General features: G+C 44.7%; 2 protein-coding genes across 2 annotated transcripts; one reads left to right on the top strand and one right to left on the bottom strand.

Annotated features, from left to right (window-relative positions):
- Positions 1-9,935: 9,935 nt before the first annotated feature.
- Positions 9,936-10,787, top strand: N7481_004888 (uncharacterized protein; the record flags this gene model as incomplete). The annotated part of the gene is made up of 2 exons (XM_057264107.1): positions 9,936-10,419; positions 10,492-10,787. 2 exons carry the CDS (start codon positions 9,936-9,938, stop codon positions 10,785-10,787), a joined length of 780 nt encoding a protein of 259 aa, XP_057125768.1.
- A 6,195-nt stretch (positions 10,788-16,982) lies between these two features.
- N7481_004889 (catalase) lies at positions 16,983-19,095 on the bottom strand (the record flags this gene model as incomplete). Its single annotated transcript, XM_057264108.1, has 11 exons — positions 16,983-17,059; positions 17,139-17,567; positions 17,634-17,718; positions 17,771-18,058; positions 18,114-18,237; positions 18,290-18,297; positions 18,357-18,449; positions 18,530-18,740; positions 18,789-18,812; positions 18,884-19,013; positions 19,062-19,095. 11 exons carry the CDS (start codon positions 19,093-19,095, stop codon positions 16,983-16,985), a joined length of 1,503 nt encoding a protein of 500 aa, XP_057125769.1.
- Between the last annotated feature and the right edge of the window lie 965 nt (positions 19,096-20,060).

Below are 20,060 nucleotides of genomic sequence, written 5' to 3' on the forward strand. Positions count from 1 at the left end.
TATTTTTCAAGTACAAGAAACTGCCCTGGCGCTCACCGCGGTGGATGGTATCCACACAATGCGTGAGACCTTTCATTTTGCCAGAAAAGATATCTTCGGTCAGAGGTTCACCCTTAGAGACCCAAGCTTGAGTAAGGGCGTCGCGGAACGGTTGCATCTCTGGCACCAAGTCGGCATGGGAGATCTGCACAGGGCCCCCGGTTCCAATCTTGCTGAGTTCGGCAGGATACAGCTTCTCGTCGTCATGATAAGTGGCACATTTGCGAAGGTAGTCGACGCAGCTGTCCCAGTTCCAGTCGCGGCCACCAAAGTCCTCCCAATCGTCAAATGTGGGTTTTGAACCAGGGATCCAGGTGAAGTAGTTGGCACAAGTACTACCACCAAGGGCCTTGCCGCGAGTGTTGGGCTTTTCAATGCGCTCGTAATCATCGCGCTTGATCATGGTTGTCTTGTAGGCCCAATCATATTTGCTTCCACGAAGAGTAAACGCCTTCGATGGCGTGGTGATTTGTTCGATTTGATCCGGGTTCGGGATACCAGCTTCAACAACCAGAACGCGGACGTCAGGGTTTTCAGCCAAGCGACCAGCAACGGCATTGCCCGCAGTGCCACCACCGATGACGATGAAGTCGTACTCGGAGCCGTTGGAAACAGTTGCCATGATTTAGATCTGTCGTGAAGAAGAAAAAATAAGAGGAATAAAAGTTGAGCGCTATTCAATGTCTATTAGACGTGACGTGCAAACACGCTATTAGTGGGCCAAACCAGTGAGCTTTATACGGTTAAATCTTCATAGCTGCCGAATTCCGAGAAACAACATGGTAAGTTCAAGCCCTCACAATGGTAGTACTACCAATTACGGTTATTTGATGGCTCCACTTATTGAAATATCCCGAACACGCGTTTCTATAACATTGATTGCCATTGCGCAGACATCAAATGGAATGGCAGCAGAGATAGTTGACCCCGCATGAGGGGTAAGGATTCCCCGCACGATCATGCAAGCAATGCTGGTACTCTTCCTTCAACCTGTACGGTGCGCGGGTAGGATGCCGAGGCCGGCGAATACTCGGTGGTGCATCGGCTCACATTAGCTATGGATCTCGGCCCGCCGTTAAGGTTTGATTCGCTTTGTATTGCGCCAGGTTCTATTTGCCCGCAGGCTGTCGGTGTCTAATACGGATTTGTCGCCGTATACGTTCCATCCGTTCTACCCCTCACATCATAGTATCCCCGAGTGGCCCCGGATAATGGCCCTAGTTCTTTGTCATCGAAATGGTCTTCATGTGCCGTCAGAATTTGTTCTAATAAAGGCCAGACTGCCGCCGCCATAGATATAGCATTACAGCACGTGTATTTGGCACCCCAGAACAAGAGATCGCCATGCCAAAGCCTACATTCACGCTGGCAGAAGGTACGTTACTTCAATGCCCAACACAATATGCTCCTGCTTATAATTTGGAAGGCCAGCCAATTGCGAACCCATCCGTAAGCACTACATTGCCTACTTTAGGCGGCGGAGGTATCACAACCTTGGGTGATACGCTCCTTATTGAGACGCTGTCGCACTTCAACCGTGAGCGTATTCCTGAAAGGTCAGTGGACAGTCCGCCCTTGAAGTAATCCAGGGCTAACACTGAGCAGAGTTGTCCATGCCAAAGCTGCTGGAGCGTGGGGAGAGCTCGAAGTCACCAATGATATATCCTCCATCACGTCGGCCAAATTCCTGAATGGCGTGGGCAAGAAGACTCCGGTGCTTTTTCGTTTAAGTACTACTGGCGGTGAAAAGGGCAGTGCAGACACTGTCCGGGATGTGCGAGGTTTCTCTGTCAAATTTTTTACAGAGGACGGCAATCACGACATTGTAGGGAACCACGTTGTGAGTCTCCATTCCTTGATGTCTTCCTTTTCTTTTTCTAATCCAATCCAAGCCGGTGTTTTTCGTGCGCGATCCAATTCGATTCCCTTCCCTCAACAGAAGTCACAAAAGGCACCCCGCCACGAACCGACCGGATTGGTCTATGGTGAGTGTGGTTTAATCTCTCTTCTAGTTGGTGAAGCTAATCGTTCAGTTCTGGGATTTCCATGTCAACCAGCCAGAGAGTGTCCACGCGTTGATGCACTTGTTCGGCTCCCGCGGTATCCCTGATTCGATCCGCAGAGTGACTGGGTTTGGGGTGCATACCTTCAAATTGGTGGCAGCGGACGGCAGGTCGCGGTACTGCAAATTCCACTTCCGACCGACTCAGAGCATCACCCATTTCTCTGAACAACAAGCCACCCGGATGGCTGGAGTGAATGCCGACTTCCATACCCAGGACCTGTGGGATGCCATCTCTCGCAAACAGTTTCCAGCCTGGAAGCTTTACGTGCAGGTGATGGAGCCCGAGCAGGCTGAGACATATGGTCGTGCTCTTTTCGACATCACGAAGGTCTGGCCTCACAAGGATTTCCCCTTGATTGAGGTTGGCCAGATGACCCTGAACAAGAATGTAGGACCGCATTTGACGGAAGGCCAAGGAGCGTATGCTGACGAGAACCTAGCCGGATAATTATTTTGCCGAGATCGAACAGGCGGCCTTTTCACCTTCCAACATGGTCCCTGGGATTGCCATGACACCTGATCCTAGTAAGTGCATACTCAAGTATCGGGATCGACAAAGCGCTAACCCTTCCGCCCTTTAGTGTTGCAGGCGCGCATGTTTGCCTACCCTGACGCTCAGCGATACCGTTTGGGGGTAAACTACACACAGCTCCCTCCAAACCGCGCCATTTGCCCTGTTTACGCGCCTTTTGAGCGTGATGGCATGGGTACTGTAACCCGAAACTATGGCGGTGACCCAAACTACGTGCGTAGTACTCTGAGCCCAGGCATGCCCAGCCAGGTGGTCTCCGATGTGCGACACACCGAGCGCATCGAACATAATGCTATCCTCGCCCAGAATGAGATTCTGGTTGATGACGAGGATTACGTCCAGCCACGGGAGCTATGGAACAGAGTCTTTGATGAGGCCGAGAAGAGACATTGGGTGGCAAATGTCTCCGAGACCTTGGAGGACGTGCCTGCAGAGCTGAAGGAAGCCGTCATGGGGATGTTCAGCGAGGTCGACCCCCGTATTAGGCAAATGATAGGTGCTAAGACTAAGAGTAGCTCGCATCTTTGATAATTTCTATGATTTGTTCTGGTGTACGGTTATGAAATGGGGAGACTAGGAGTATGATCTGATTAAATGTGATTATAGTCATAGTCTTAGAAAACCCGGCTTTTTGAACTATATACGCCTTCTGACGTGCGTCATTTTGGCTTGATAACTAAGCGGGAACTACTGACGCCAAATGTTACCGCGTGCGAAAGCACGTGGTAGTAAAACATGTTGTTTCCAACAATACTGGACCATGTTGGGCAATTGTTCATTATCATTGGACATATGTAGTTTTAAACAGCCCAGGTTGACCATTCCCATCGCTAGGAATATTTGCGGTTAACAGCAACTCTCGATTCCAGTAAGCATCTCAACGACCGCGTGGTTCTAGAGTTGCATTGGTAGGAGAAGCGGGATTTCCCCAAGCAAAACTATGATATTGGGATAAGTCGCGGGCCGGACAGAAGCGGGGCGAGAACTGTTGAAATTCCACGGTGAATGGTAAAAGAGGTAGTGGCCATCGAAAGGTTGGTTTCTGATAATTAGGATCGATGTCAGGCCGCTTAAACAGAATCTGGATTTAAACAGAATCTGGACTACGGAAGCATCTCATAGCCGACACAGAGCACTTTGACCTAGTGAATCACATATATTGACTTAAACCTGTTCAAAAGGCAGCTAAGTCTCATTTGCTTCTTCTTACTGATGGTCAATTGCCAGCGTAAGTGGCGTGAGGGAATTGAGCATGGAATTAATTTCCAATGCGGTAAACCTCATGAAATTTCTCACGATATCCAGTCTATGATGTAATATTGCCTAGTGAATAGCGCAACTTCTCTCTGACTCCAGCACTTTCGAGAAAATTGCTATGTGATTGAAGAAGAGATTAGATATTAACTAGATGGCTCTCTCGGAAAATCATTTTCAAGCCAACGGGACTCCCTTGGCCGTAGCCTACATTACAGGTACTACATGCGAATGCAGCCTCGGCCTTAACCGTAAACATTTTATTCGAACACAGAAATATAGATCGAAAATGTGGGAATCTCTCGGGAAAACTTGAGGCGCAAAAGTTGGAGTAAGAGGGCGACTTGGCTATCGGCCAAGTCCACAAGGCATGAAAGTCATTGGTTCGATAGTATTACGCTTATAGGTTGTTCCAGATTCCTCAATGCCCTACTCAACCTGTGATATTCCATATCATCGATATAGGAAAGACAGATACTAATGCAGATAGTGGTCAATTATTTGCTTTCTCACCGCGGGCTTGGGCCGTGGGTGGGATTTGGCGAAGACTAAGGATGGCAGGTTCTGAGAATTGAGGAGCGAGTTGGTAAATTGACGGTTTTGACTCACCATCTTCGATGCCCTTGCCGCCTTCATTACGGTCCCTGGTTCGGTGATCAACGTTGTATACTCAACTGCAAGAAACCTGAACGTGGATGACTCATCCTGCATGCTCCACTAGTATCTCTCCTCCGTAGCTACCTTCCTCTCCAACACACACCACTACTATTTCATGCACTCCATGCTATTACGTATCCCACACGTACAAAACCACTCTAAAGCTTATTAATTTACTGTATTGATATCCCCTTGATCCAAATTTGATCCGTCTCATCACCGCACTCGACATTTACCGTTCACCAGTGAACTTGAACGGCTAACATTTGAACGGCTTACCAGTTTACATTTCACATTTTGCCAGTTACTCCTCACCAGTCACCGCAGTTTCTCAAAAAATGAACCTAGCGACTGGTCTTTTTAGTAGATTTATCTATTGAGTCATTTAGCCAACTAGGTAATAGCATAATAAACTGTAACAGATGCGAAGGTCTTGGCTGTGATAGCGCCCTAGAGTATAAGATCAACTACGCGTTGACTAAAAGTTCCAAAAATACTAGATATAAGAAGGCAATGGCATACAATATTGTCAAATTCGCCCAGAATTAACCGCTCCATATACTCAGGCTAGGCTGGCTTATTTGGCCTGGACCTTGGTCTGATACCCGTACGTCTGAGCAAGTGTACTGTAGAATGTGGGATAGATACGCCTTCCTCTTTTCTTCCACTTGTTAATTTCTCGCGATCTATGAAAGAAGTCTTTTGATTCAGAGATCTAAACAAATGCAAGTTTAGTGGTAGAGATCCTTATAATGACCCTTGATAGCATCCGAACTCTTCTCTGCCACCATGTAGACTAGAGTTCTGAATGCGACAGTCCGGAATAACAGGAATAACAGAAGCGTCAATGACCCGCAGGTTATTGATGCCATGTACCTTCAGACCCGTATCTAATACACCTGACTGGATACTCATCGAGAGCCGAGCAGTACCACAAGGATAGAAATAAGTTTGAGAGCGATACAGAACTGTTCTCTTCATCGCTTGGTCGTTATAGAGAGGCATATCCCAAGGATATTCATCTACAACAATGTCCTGAAATCCTTCACTATTCTTAAGAACATCATACACAAACCTGATACCCTCGCAAATAGCAATAATATTAAGGTTATCGTTGAAATTGTTCAAGTTAATGTTAGGTTGCTCTAAAGAATCTATACTATTCAGGGTAACCTTACTACCCTCAGAGACAGGACGAACAAGATCTACCATAACCGTTATATAGCTTCCTCTGTTTAGATATGGGAAATGCCACTAGAAGGCACTGCCAATTAGAAGGATAAAATCAAGTTCAAAATATAGCTAGCCATATAGACAGATTAAACCCACCATTTAATGCATTTGCTTCAAGGCCTTCTGGTGAATTTACCAGATACTTATCAATACAAGGGAAACCAATCATTCTGAGGGAAGGCGAACCTATAGGGATACTATATCCCTTAGAGTAGGCTGTCAGAACTTTATTCTGCCGCAGGCCCTTTCTCAGAACATAGTTATCCATTGAGAAGTCATCTTAAGACAGGAAACAAAGAAAATACAAGGGTGATCCAAGAGATACTGGCCTATATAGCGCAAATCAACAACCATAGGAATATTATGCTTAGCCAGCTCAGGTGCCGGCCCGATACCGCTAAGGATCAGCAGCTTAGAAATTTCAAAATCCCCCTGAGAGACGATAACTATACAGGTAGTATAGAGGTTCAACTCTTGTCCAGAGCCTATAATTACGGTAACACCCTTAGCAGTACGACCGGCATTATTAATGATAAGCTGTTTTGAATAAGTCTCAGGGAGTATAGTGATATTCGGCTTCTATAACTGCCAGAACGCTTCCTAAGCACTAACCTTTATAGATAGTGTTGATACTATAAACTAGGCTATACATCTCACCATAAAAGACGTTTTCTAAGATAGTTTAACCAGTAGACTTCCAGGCTTTAGCGAGACAGTCACGAAATCCCTTCATTTGTGGGATAAGCTCAGCATAGTAATTAGAATTGAACCGCCTACGCCAATCTTGTTAAGCTATGAGGAATAAAGACCAGCATCATTGTGATAAGTCACATTGTTCCGAAGATACAGTACGAGAGGATCCCAAGTCCACTCCTTCCCACCGTATTGTTCCAACATATCAAAGGTGCCCTTAGACTTGGGGACCCAAGAAAAGTAATTCAAGGATGAGCTACCACCAAGAGCCTTTCTACGGGTGTTGGGCTCCTCGATACGCTCTCGCGCTTCACCCTGGTAGATTTGTAAGTCCAATCGCACTGGCTGCCACGAATTTCCATAGCAAGACCAGGGTCCGAATTTCCTCATTGCCCTTGGAGCTTCCGATGCCAGCTTCGACGATGAAAATTCTCGAAGGAAGGCTTTCTGCAAGGCAACAAGCGACGATGTTGCCTGTCGTACCACCACCGACCACAATGAAGTCGAAGCGGGTATCGTCAATAACAGGCATAATTGCGAAAGAGACCTTAAGAGATGCGATTATAGATAGGAACTGAACACATATGAATCAGACAGCTCAAGATCGACTCAGCTTTTTATAGTGATGCTGCTTGATCATGATGTGGAGTCTGGAGTCATCAATTACACCATTATATAGCAGTTAAGGAACACCCTGGCCTTAGCTGTCTCGCAAGTCCACAAGTTGAATATGATACAAAGTCTCAAAATAAAGGGCTCGTTATACTGTCCTGATATCGCGGTTTGATCCAATGTGCGATTGGTCGAAAAGTATTTCCATTTCAGGCTCCGCATGCATTCGGATACTATTCTATGTACGTCAATAATTTCTGGAAAGAGTTGGAATTTGTTGGGCTTAAACGATACTTGGGGAGGTTTTATCTCAAGGGCAATAAATCATCGACCCACCTTCTCTAGATTTCACCAAGGAAAGTGAAGGGCGCAGAGCTTGTTTTTTTTTTTTTTGCTATAATACGTATAATCTGATATCATAACGTGTTTTGAGATTTGGCCATTTTTGATAAAAATCTATGGCCAGTGGGGCACCCTCACTTCCCCACTATGGAAAGCCAACTTCGGTAGTAGTATTTGACCAATAAAATCACCTACTGTATTGCCTCATAGGTGTGGCGTGTTCAGGCTTTCATGATTTTCAGTTGCATATTCTCACCGCTACCCCACATAGAGGCAGGTTTGGAATTGAGAATTTGGCGGCTTCGAAACTTGGGTAAACATGTCTTTGGACTGCATCTTTGAAACGATAATATTTTAATGTGGCCCCTGAAGCCCCCTGCTACGCATTCCCTCCGCCCATGGATTCGCAATTTCTGCTGCATTCTCCACCCAGACAGGGACACTTAATGGTCAGCCCATGATGCTCTACCTCATCCTGGCCACTCCTTACTACCGGCAGGGAGCTGCTGAAGAACAAGACAGTATGATTTTAGAGACAGGATACTAGATCGGTATATTCTATTTCGCCTAGTATGATTCAGATCTCGGCATGTTATTTATTTTTCGAGTTAGCTAATGGATCAAAAGGGACAACTTTGATTATTTGCTTTCGCTCGTGATCTTTCACTTTGACAAAATTGAGTTCAAGGGGGCTTTCAATTATAGAAGGAGTATCGATGGAAAGTAAAGAGTCAGCAAATACTGTATTCTCGTTAAGAGTCTTTACTCTCTCCTCTGTAATTGACAGCACAGGAGCCTTCTGCACGGTCGGCTCTTTGAGTTAGAAGAACGTCACCCTTTAACACGCCTACCGAACGCCTCATTAGATCTCTGCCTTCACGTCGGAACTGCAAATGGTCGAATATTTCTAACATGTCCTAACGAGCGACCTTTACGTGAGAGCCATTATCGTGCCAGTCGAAGTGACAGATCTGTTATTCGTGGTTTGATTGGTGTTCCATACGTTTAGATGTCTAGTGACTACCCGACTTGTATTTGAAATCTGATTCTGTCGATCCTCAAAGCGGCTGTAAACAGGCGAACATATGCCAGTACCAGGGCTGTGGAACGAGGTATTGCAGCATGGGTCCATTAATAATGCTTCATCATCCCTCTAGGTAAGCAGTAGCAGATGAGGATAGCCGCACTAAGTCGGAAAAGCATGAAAGCATAAATTCAAGCAGCCAGCCTTGAATTATTCTGAGCAATATGCTTCCCTGATTCATATTCTGAAGGCTTGATCGTCTCTCGTTGGGAGGGCGCTGTGCCCTCGCGTGTATCAATCTACCTCAACCTACCCCTGTCATGCGTTTCTGTCTTCAATGCTCTCCAAGTAACTGTGGGGATCCCAGGATCTTATGGGCTGTTCTCAAAAATGAAACTTTTGTCGCAATATACCATGAGACTGTTTTCGGTATTTCATTCCTGGTAAACGCCGAGGTGCGTATACCCCATGCCGCACTGGAGCTCTCTACTTAGCATGGAGGTGAATTTCTCTTATCACTAAGACGACAAATTTCAAGGCCTCCTGAAAGGCAGGCGGAAATTAGCTGTAAAACTGCGATGATTGGTAATAGGGGCTAGCAGAAAACATACAGCAGAAAACATACATGGGTTTCACTTCCAGCTCATCTACTGAGCGGACATCATGCTATAAACTACCTCTATTCAGGCATCAATCCACTTTCCTCCCCGGAGAAGCCATCCACAAAGGAAGGGAGGAGAGAAAGGCACCTGAGCCTGAAAGTTATAGCCGAACCTGACTGGCATATCTCCTCGCAATCATTTCCAACGGCAACTTCCTCGAATACGTAGAATAATAATATAGGCTCTAGTACCCGGGAATGTTTGAAAACGCTTGGGGAAATCTCATCTTCGCTTAAATTATCAACAAAGCTATGATGTGATTTCCAATGTTGTCGAGATCAATGCACCGGGTTTCACTTGAGACGTGGGGCACTACGAAATTTCATGGCATTGTCGATCTCCACTAGCGAATAAGGAAACACTATTGACCAATTGAATTTTTACATTTCAACAAATCTCCTTTAGGTAGTACTTCCTCTTTTGGAACTGCTAGTAATTTTGTTTATTTGCCTGGATATGCCTTATGAAAAGTAAAACCAGTTTGCCATGTTCAGCAGCGTTATGATATTGAGAAGAGAGCTGCCTTCGAAAAGGTTACTGGGTGCTTACATAGAAGAAATGAATCCAGAGCTAGGCGGTTTTGCCCAGTGTAAGCTTTATGGATCCATAGCTCTTGCGAGACAGCTTCATGTACATACGAGACAGGTCATCAGTAATACATATACACACCCGGGCTATGTTGCTAAGGTTTTCAGTCTACATTGAGATGGCAAAAGGGGCTTTGGGAGGGTTTAAACCTATACGGTTTCCGAGAAAAGAATATCTGCACAATAGATCCTTTTCAAACTGATCGCCAACAAAAGCTTTATACACTGAACAGCGATGGGCTCCCGAATTGTAGATGAAACAAATCGGAGCGATTCCCCAGACAACGATAGTCAGAAAGCACGCACCAATTTCGAAATATTACCAGAGCCTGGTCCGCCTGATTTTGCATTTGTTAGTGGTATGGGGGATACCACTTACCGAAGCCATGCAATGAAATCCTACTGGAGGCATAAGAAGAGCGAACAGCGACGCCAAGAAGACACCGGACATACCAAACCAGCTTTGCGACCATTGTTATCCCGCAAAGTGCGAGCAAAAGACGAGCGCGATAGTCCAAGTCAGCCTCAATTTCAACCATCAGAAGACGCTTACTCGTATCTCCATGACTCTTCTATCTCGATCAAGGAGACAAGAGCACTTGGTATCCCCCAGCAGATATTTTCTGGGATCAATTTTGCATTATCTTCAAGTTTAGACCAGGAAGCTGAACTCGGCGGGTTTCAAATTTCAGCACATCATCACCGGTATTTTTATCATTGTAAGCCCAGATGAAGCGAATTATACCACATCAAAATGTCCTGAATACTGATAAGCTCACCTACTGTTCTAGGGCTCGGTATGCATGCCGAGCTAATACATTCAGGGCTCAAATCGCAGACCTTTTCTCCGTTCAAAGATATCTGGATACCACTCGACCTATCAAATGCCGCGTCATTCAACGAGATCTTAGCCCATGCAGCTGCTGACCTTAATGGCAGGCGGGAAGATGAGGACAAATCAGATATCTTGAAATTTAAAACCGAAGCCATAGGTACTATCAATCTATGGCTTAGCACTTCGACAAATGCAATTAAAGATGAGGTCATCGCCGGCGTCGTGCGGCTTCTTACCTTTGAGGTACGTTGAATCTTGCTATACATGCTCTGTCTGCCTGTCGGTAAAAAAGAGTTTGATCGGTTTTGATCAAAATTCAGCAAATGGAATTTCGAGGGCTAATATTCATGGGATACCCAGAGATTCTGGGGCACACGAGACAGATTCTATATGCACAAACATGGACTTCGCCAAATTGCACATACCAGGGGAGGACATGAAGCTTTCCATACTAATTGGAGGCTTCAAATTGTTATTGCCTTGTAAGTCTTCCTTATCGTTACAACTAATTCGATATCTGTATTTGACTTAATTCCCAGGCTCAATATCGTCGAGATGGAAGAAACAGAGCAGCCACCATTGGTGGTTCGTTTGCTCCAGGAATATGAGAGCTTTATATTTGAGATTTTAGGTTTGTGCTACTTGCCCTACAAATCATCAAAGCGGTTCAAGGACTTCAATCAGTTGCAACAGGCTGCCTCATTGAAAGAAGCGATCAACACGTTACAAAATCGACGAAAAACAGAACAAAACACAAATGGGAATGCTCAAAGTGATCAATCAGTCTCCCAGTGTCTGAGATTATTACTGTTCATATGGGCTTCTGTGCAAGAAAGTGAAAAAAGCTTTTATGAAAGTCTGGGCCAGAAAGAAAGCAATATATTGTCCTCTCTGGATAACTTTCTTCGAGAGTCGCCACACATCTGGGCCGGTTCTTTGAATGACGCTCTATCGGCTATTTGGGAGAGCTTTTCACGTAGAGAGGAACATAAGAACCTAACTCATTTTGTTACTTTGGTGGCTGGACCTCTCGTGGATATCAGTCCCAAAGCCCGTTGGGGAGTTGAAGAGTGCCTTCTGTGCTATTGGAGTCCGGAAAAGATATAATTGAATGCACTGAGAATTAGAGTACGCCGCTTCAAAGTGATGCATTCAGAAAAACGACAACAATGGAACAATGGATTGATGATGGGAAAAACTCTGGTTGAAAAGCCAACTAGCCCTTCTCTGCGTTTGATAACAACTCAACACGTTCCGCAAACGAAAATCGTTCACATCCTATCCAGCTTCCACATTTCGGACCAAACCCCAAAGACGTACTCATAAATCAGTCTCCATATGTATCAATGGAAAATTGTCTGAAGAGAGGGAGAGACAGAGGGAGAGAGAGAAAGCGGGGATTCGCGGTCGCGCCTACGGCGTTGATTTTGAGTAAAGTTTCCTGCCCGGCATTGAGTCAACATGATTAGACTGAAGTCAGCACACCCCTAATGTATGGTGGCCATCATAATCCTTCACAACACGAACGAGATGAGAAATAAAAGGCTTGTTGTAGGTAGTAATCATGTTTCGCGTGACAAGGCTAAAGAGGTAAAATAGGATTTGGCAAAGTCCATCGGTTCAGAGGGGTGCTTTCACCCCGGACTCCTTTTAGAAAACGCTTCTGAGGACCTACCTCCTCAGACTATCGAATATATCCTCGTATGTACAAGTAACTAAAATGTCCACGGGTTGAAAATTATTCCCCAAATAAAAACGAGCATATTTGGACTAAATGTGATCTTCCAATTTTGTCCTTCTTTGCAAATTGTGATCAAACCTAGAGGGCGTTTAATCGTTGGAGTTCCAGTTTGTGAATTTTCTCCAGCATTCTCAAATTCTCCTTGTATTCTGCCAGCCCGTCTCTTGTCCTTGATGAACGTCGATTTGTTGATTCATCACTCATCCCGACACACTCTCGCCTGTCGCCGAGCGGGATTATACGAGACGGGGAATGCTTTTCGCCGATGAAATGTGGTTTTCGTTCAGTATCTAGCTCAAACATTAAGGCCTGACAAAATATGGACAGATATATAAGATATATTCACCTACGTTTGAGCATTTGATCTGAGGATGGGTGTTTCAAAGATCTCTGGGCCGCAGTTCAGCGTTGTGACAATGGATAAAATATAGCGGAAAGAACTGAAATAATGGAAGTATCTTGGCGTGGTGGGACCACAGTTCGTTTATGATCGTCGTAGACCCCTGCACCCTCCATTTAGGCTGGATTTCGCCATTTTCCATACCAACCACAGCGTATTTTCCAAAAACGGTGAGACTATACAACCAATCAAGAGTTGCATCTCCAAATTTGTCATGATTAGAAAGCGAAAATTCAGATGCAAGTCATTAGAGAACTATTCGAAATGGGGTTTGAGCTTAAGCTCCCCTGCTCGAGCTACATGTACCCATCTACAGTTCCATCTCACAAGGGAGCCTTAAGGACTGTTTACAGAGGTCAGTGAATTTTCTTATCAAATACGTGATTGACGGAGTCCAGTGTCAGGAGACGTGAATCTCAAATTCAAAATACCTGTCGTACTCTGTCGGCCTTTTTCCCTTATGTGCCGACCTATGTACAATTAGCGGTCAAAGTTTCATCAAATCCTGCGTTTGTTCGACTTGATCTTTCATTTTAAATCGACGGTAGCCTCCACGATTAGAGTTCAAACTCAGTTGTAATTTATTGTGTTATTTACCAGTACTGTGTGTAAAATTTCGTGTCTTGCGTCCAGGAAGCCGCTCAAATCTTCTGACTGGCTGCTTGGGTAGCTAATGGTAGTAAAGCTTTCTTATTGGGTGACTACTCCTACTTCGTTAAGTAATGATCATTTAACGTAAGATTAAAACAGATCACATGATCGGAGTCACCCATGACCTCCAGCAGTGGAAATAGATTTCTCACATTCATTCATTGCCGCATACCTGCGTCTATCCCATTCTTCTACTTTTCACTTTATACAACTAACCCTACAAATGGCTTGCAAACTCTTTTGTTGTCTGCCATATGTTGCATTGAAGGTGTGCTTGCTCTTTGAACCTTTTTCGGTGCTGAGTTAGGGGGGTTTTGAGTTGGGAGAAGATGCAAGTTAAAGTGCCTATTACTTAAATAATCATTGAATTAAACACTGAAATGATGAGCTTGATCCGACTTCCCCTTTTCGAGGTCAGAATTCTGCTCATTTTGGGAGATTTATCAAGATTCAACGAAATAAACCATTCTTTTATCCTAGTTTCAAGATCTAGTAGGAGTAATATATCTTCAACTCCCCTTGTTTATATTCCAGGCATGTTTCAAGTTGAGATTAGGCTTAGAAGTTCGAACAGAGGACATCCGATTTGTCAGACGATCGTCGAGAGTTTAATCCGACCTCTACCGAGAACTCAAATAGGACGTGAGGAGGCTCGAGTGAAAGACGTAAAGGTTAAGTGCATATTTAGAAATTTCTCCTGACTATGTAGGGTATGGAGGAAGCAATATGTTTGAATCTTGCACTTCACATGGTAGTAGTTGGAAAGGCATCTTATGGGTGAAAAGATTGGGCTCAAGACAATTGTTGCTGTAGGAGGGAATCATCTTGATTTCAAACTAATCAAAGTAAGTTGAATATCACAGAGTGGCACGAGTTGGCTTACTGTACCTCGAGGAGATGGGAAATCTGGAGCCTTCTTTCCCGAATATCAAAATTCATACTTTTTGTCTTTTTGGCATTTGCGTGCCTCAAACAACTTGGTAATCTAACATTCAACTCCATTTCCGTGCTCCAGAAAGCTAGTTTCAAAGGATTTTCCAAATGGACAGTTATACAATGCTTTGAAGCCTTGCAAGGGCCCTCTTGGGCTTCCTCCATCCGAATTTTATGCCTCGCTGGTGGATCATTCATCACAGGTATTTTGTTAAGGCTTTTTGGGCCCTCTGTAATACGGCATAAGCGGCTTGTCAACCAAGGCTGACTGTGAAAGTTGCTTTCAAGTCTGCAAAATCTCTCAACGGTTTCTGAAATATAAATTCTGATTGAAAGCCCATCAATGACTTCTCGTGATCTTGCACTTACAACCATAGGAAGACTACCATTCAATGGCGCTGACCGTCGTTCAATCGAGATCCCGATCCTAGTTCCATCAACCCATCTATTACTCAAAGTTATTGGCGTTTGATCAAGCAGCGGCGCCAATGCTGGTGCTCGTATAATGGTGACAGCCTCCCATGCAATTTCTGACTGCAGCCTTGCTCTTTTATTAATGCACTCTGCGCGAAGAAGATACGAAATTTTGAGGTCTTCATGATCGACGGTAACAGGAAGCGTTGCATGAACGGGTATTTCAAAATCGATGCCGTATGTTCCAGGCTCCAGATATGCTTCCTGTTTTGTCTCGAATTTGGGCCATACGTGTGACCGGTATAGAAGAGATTTGAAATTTGCAAGTCTTGCTTGGTTGTCTGAAGAAGTCCAGTCATCGTGAAATCTGAATTTCGTGAATCTGCAGTCATTTACACCGCCTTCGTCGTCGAGCCTTCTTTTTTCTGCATCGTTCGGCCATTTGAAGTCCCAGGTCTTTCTTATTATCGAAGTTTTCGAGATATCTGTGATATTTAGTAATGAGATATATTTCTCGCTTTTGAAGACACACTTTGCGATCGCCCAAACTTGGATTTCCCTTCAAAGTTTAAAGAAACAAGAGGCATAGGAACCCTTTGGTGAGTCTTCAAAGCCAGCTGGCCGCGTAAGACAATAGGCTTTTCCTCATCAATTTCAATGAAAATGACAGAGTTCATCCAACGGAACGAGATTGAGTATGGGGCCTCAGAACATTCAAATCCCCTTTCTTTATTTTTTAGTCGTGCCATATGGAACATGTCTGTGATAGAACAAGTTTTCGTGCCGAGATCTTCGGTTGGATAGCTCAAAGAAAAAATTGATATGCGGACATTTCAGCTGTATGGAAACGCATCAATAAGAATACTTTCTGTATCAGACACAGATTTTATTCATTTTATATTTTAAGGTAAAAAGTGGGCTACGTCATTAGCTTAGAATGACATAGCAGCCTCTCAGTGGCTGGCTATCATTCTTTGAGCAATATCTTGATAAATTTCGAAAACTTGATTTGTGATGAAGTATCCCATGAGAATGTTCTACATCGTAAAATTCGAACCAAATGTAGCGGGTGACAATTGCATGGGTCGGTTATGCTCTATCCGTGGGGCGCGCCACATGGAAACCGCCGTGGAACAGCTCTTAGATAAACTGCCTCAAGGAAATGAGCCAATAGCTATGTGAAGGGGTTATGTAGGATAGAGGCAAAAAATCATGAGTCGATCTGTCGGTGGCGATGATTTGCTGATTAGTATAGCCGGATCGAGAGGACAATGTAAGTTTTTCTCGGCCATGGTAAGCGGACTTTGTCTTTCCAATATATTGATTGAGCTCAAAAGCTTCCATTGATAAAATCTGATTGATCCTTAGCATCCAGAAACAACACGAATTTTTGTCGTCTCAAAAAAGTAGAAACATCATAATTATTGCTAATCGATGTGAAATGTGTTCGAAGTGGTAGAGGGGCAAGACTCACTATTGGGACTTGACCCCGGGAAGCCGCTTAGTATGTGATGGCACAAAATTCTATTAGTGCCCATCGCTATGTAAAGGAGGACGTGGCAGCAAAAGCGGTATCTCATTTGTCTGATGACTGGAGTAATATATAATAATAAATGGTAGATGTCGAGGTAGAGAAAATTAAACCCCCTCCCAGGAGTTTTCTATATATCATGGCACGACGAATTTCCCCTGAATATTTTCCTTGAATCAATAGATTGATGTGGGGAGACTTGGAAAACAAAGTCGTAGTGTCGAAGGGGAAGGGGTTTACTATTTCCAAATCTTATTGTACGATTTTGGATCTCTGTGCCAATCTGGATAATTAGACATCCAGTTCCAACCGTGAGTTTTGCAATTTCGCCTAACGTGTCTTTGACATCCCTACTTATATAATTACTCTATAGCTGCTGATGGACCGATAAGAGGGACATCCGAATCATTTCAGTCAGTCGTCCCTCAGAGCCATGCTTCCGGATTCTACAAGTGACTGGTGACGGTAGAGCAAAATCCGCTATGTCTTCCTTAACGAAATCCAAGAGTTGGATGTAGTTTGCAGGACTGCATTCATTTTGTGTAGAATAGAAGATTAGAAACAATGACTATGCAAACTAAATAATTATCAATTTCCCGTTAACCAGGTGGTCATTGTTTTTGTTGCTTCTCATTGACCAGACAAGCTCCGAACCCAACTTTCCATTAATCGTATTGATCTCAGAAAGCAAATTATTCAAGTATGCCCTTTTCGGACTTAGTAGCAGATACTCATTTTGTCGTGTAGAATGAATATGTGTATCAGCCCTACCGAGGTCTACGCAGCCTGGATCGCTGCTTCTGTGCGCTGCCGCAACTTATAACCGAGATCCTTGTTGACACGCCCGAAGAGGGCTAGGCTGGGTGTTAGCCTCATTTTCTTAGTAGACGGATTCGCCGAAACTGCTCGGCTATGGCTACAGGGAAAACTTACTGTAGACAGCCTTACGCAATTCAGGGTATTTTACACCTTTGATATTGCCGACGAGGTTCTCAATGACTCTATCCTGGTGACCAGGCTGGCGGCCAATAACCTCCCACAATGCCGCGGGCTGGAAGAAGTCATCGTCGGTGATCTCGCTGGTGTAGGCGGAGACCTCTCCCGCCCACTTTTCGTGCTCGGTGTGTAAGGCTAAGGCAGAAGCACTAATTCCCTTCTCGTCTTGGTAGAACTTGGTAGGTTTGATCGAGGAGCCAACGTAGTTAGGGTCGCCACCGTAGTTACCGTCAAATCGCATGGCTCCGTCACGCTGGAAGGGGCAATAGACTTGCACCTTCGCGGCGTTGGTAGGGAGTTGCTGGTAGTTGACACCGAGGCGATAGCGCGCTGCATCAGGGTACGCGAAAAGTCGTGCTTGCAGCACTTGGGGATAGTTAGTCATGGCGTGTCCTAAATAAGGCTAACAATTATCCGACTTTATTGTCTTACCTGGATCAGCGGACGCAGCGATCCCCGGGACCATTGTTGATGGCGAGAACGCAGCTTGCTCGATATCGGCGAAGTAATTTTGCGGCTGTTCCATCTAAGCGACTGCAATACAAGATTAGAGAGCCAGGGAGACTTACGTTGCGGTTCATGGTAAGACGGCCAATCTGCTGCAGAGGGAAATCCTTCTGCGGCCAAACCTTGGTCATGTCGAAGATGTTCCACTTGTAATCCTCAGCCTCCTCGGGGCTCATAAGTTGGACATAGACGATCCAGACAGGATAGTCGCTTCTATCGATAGCCTCAAACATGTCCCGAATCATGAAGTCAGGATCTTCCCCGGCGATCCTGGTAGCCTCTTGAGCAGAGAAGTTCTCAATCCCTTGCTGCGTTTTGACGTGAATTTTGGCGTATTTGAACGAGCCGTCCTAAGTACGACATTTAGTAAAAAAAAAGTTAACATCTGCCGTGGTCGTCACCTACAGGCTTAGTGAATTTGTAGGTGTGTCCACTGTATGAGTTCATGTAGCGGACCGACTTTGGAGTGCCGCGGTCACTAAATAGAACCAGAAGTTGATGAATACCCTCAGGATTACCGACGTGGAAACTATAGGATTAGTCTGATTTTCAACAATTGGAGTTTTGATGATTCTACATACTCCCAGAACTGCCATGATTATTAGCTTTTTAATTCCACATCGCCGATAAACGACAGGGCAGACTTACCATGTTTGCGTCGGGAAGATGGGTTTGAGGGTGTCGCTTGTGAGAACGGTTCATAGAAGGGAATTTGATAGGATCGCGAATGAAAAAGACAGGCTAAATCGACGAATATCAGACACAAACAGTTCCTAAAAAGAAAACAAAAGAAACAGAGGCATAAATAATGCACAGCATACCGTGTTGTTAAAAACGAAATCTTGGTTGCCCTCGTCGGTGTAGAACTTCATCGCCCATCCATGCACATCCCGGGAAGTATCAGCAGAGCCAGACTCGGGCCCAACCGTTGAAACGCGCTGAAGCACGGGCGTCTTCTTTCCGGCCTTATTGAGGAAGCTGGCGCTGGTGAAGTCGGAGCAATCCCGGGTGGCTTCAAATTCTCCATAGGATCTACAACTGTCAACCAGGCGATTCCTCCGGCGAGCGTTCATGGCTTACCCGACAGCTTTGGCGTGAACGACACTGTTCAAGACCGAGTGTCAATATACTGTAGAAGCTTGGTAACCGAGGCGTCAATTGGGAAACAAACTAACCGCTCCGGGATTCTCTCGCGGGAGAAGTGAGCAAGGGTTTCGATGAGCTGAGTATCCTGAAGTAATCCGAGGCCACCGCCCTGTTTGCCCTGCATTAGAACAGCCGTCTTGCTGTTTGCGAATGGACAGCCTGCAGGAGTCAGTTAAGAACACAACTCTCAAGCGATAAGTGCTGTACCTTCGGCCAGAGTGTAGTATCTATCGTCTCCCATGCTGAATCTCAATTAAGGTAATACTATAGATAAAGAAGAAAAAGTGAATATGTATCAGAAAACCAAAACTTGTCCGAGAAATGCAGCTTATATATTCCCCATGCCGGAACCAGCTCAATGCTGTGTGCTTGCTTTCGGATGGCATTTGCATTTTGGGTCTTAGTATTACGCTTACACTCGTCGGAGGCCAGTGCTCTCTTACCAAGGGGGCCACCAAGCATAGATCATCATCATCAGCATTATCGTCACCGTCGTCATACATTTAATCCTTGGGAGGGCACGAGCTAACGCAAGAGTGCTCGTCGCGATCAGGTCATCAAAGTCAATTGGAGTTGTGTGAGAACAATGACAGCACCTCACACACAAGATAGCCCGAATCAAATAGTGATTGGCTATATCATGCCAGCGATAAAATAGCTTCTCGAATTAATGCCTCATATATTACCGAAATCACATTCCTATAATGAAGAAATGTGACGTTATATCTTTATCCCTTGTTCCCACTTTGCTACGTTCGGCAGATTCTATTGCTATTGCTATTTTATTGGCTACATAGTTATTCCTAAACCGGACAGGCAAAGATTTTGGTACTTCCCCACTATCGGGTGGGGTCCATTCGCGACCCAATCATATTTAGCAGATTCAAATGCATATCTGATGGTTGACATCTAGTTGACTCAGTACGCCGATAACATAGAAAACATTATTTGTACTATCTTCAATAGACCGAGATAAAGATACCAAATACGTGAATAAAAGCCTTCTTCTAAGAGTCTTCAGTCCCACTCATTCAGGATGCCAGTGAATATCGTCTCAGAGACGTCGAACTGCGGAGGAAATAGCTAATGCAGGTATTGATACAGCCATGGATTCCATGTATTTCAGGTTCGAATTTCTAAAGATTTATTCGACCATAAATCCAATCTCTAGTTGCGTGCTATCCAATGAACGCCTTAAAGCAGGTC

Source organism: Penicillium waksmanii, assembly GCF_028829765.1.
Source record: "Penicillium waksmanii strain IBT 27052 chromosome Unknown utg000004l:1.0-5674109.0:1.0-5678898.0, whole genome shotgun sequence".
NCBI classification, from domain to species: domain Eukaryota; kingdom Fungi; phylum Ascomycota; class Eurotiomycetes; order Eurotiales; family Aspergillaceae; genus Penicillium; species Penicillium waksmanii.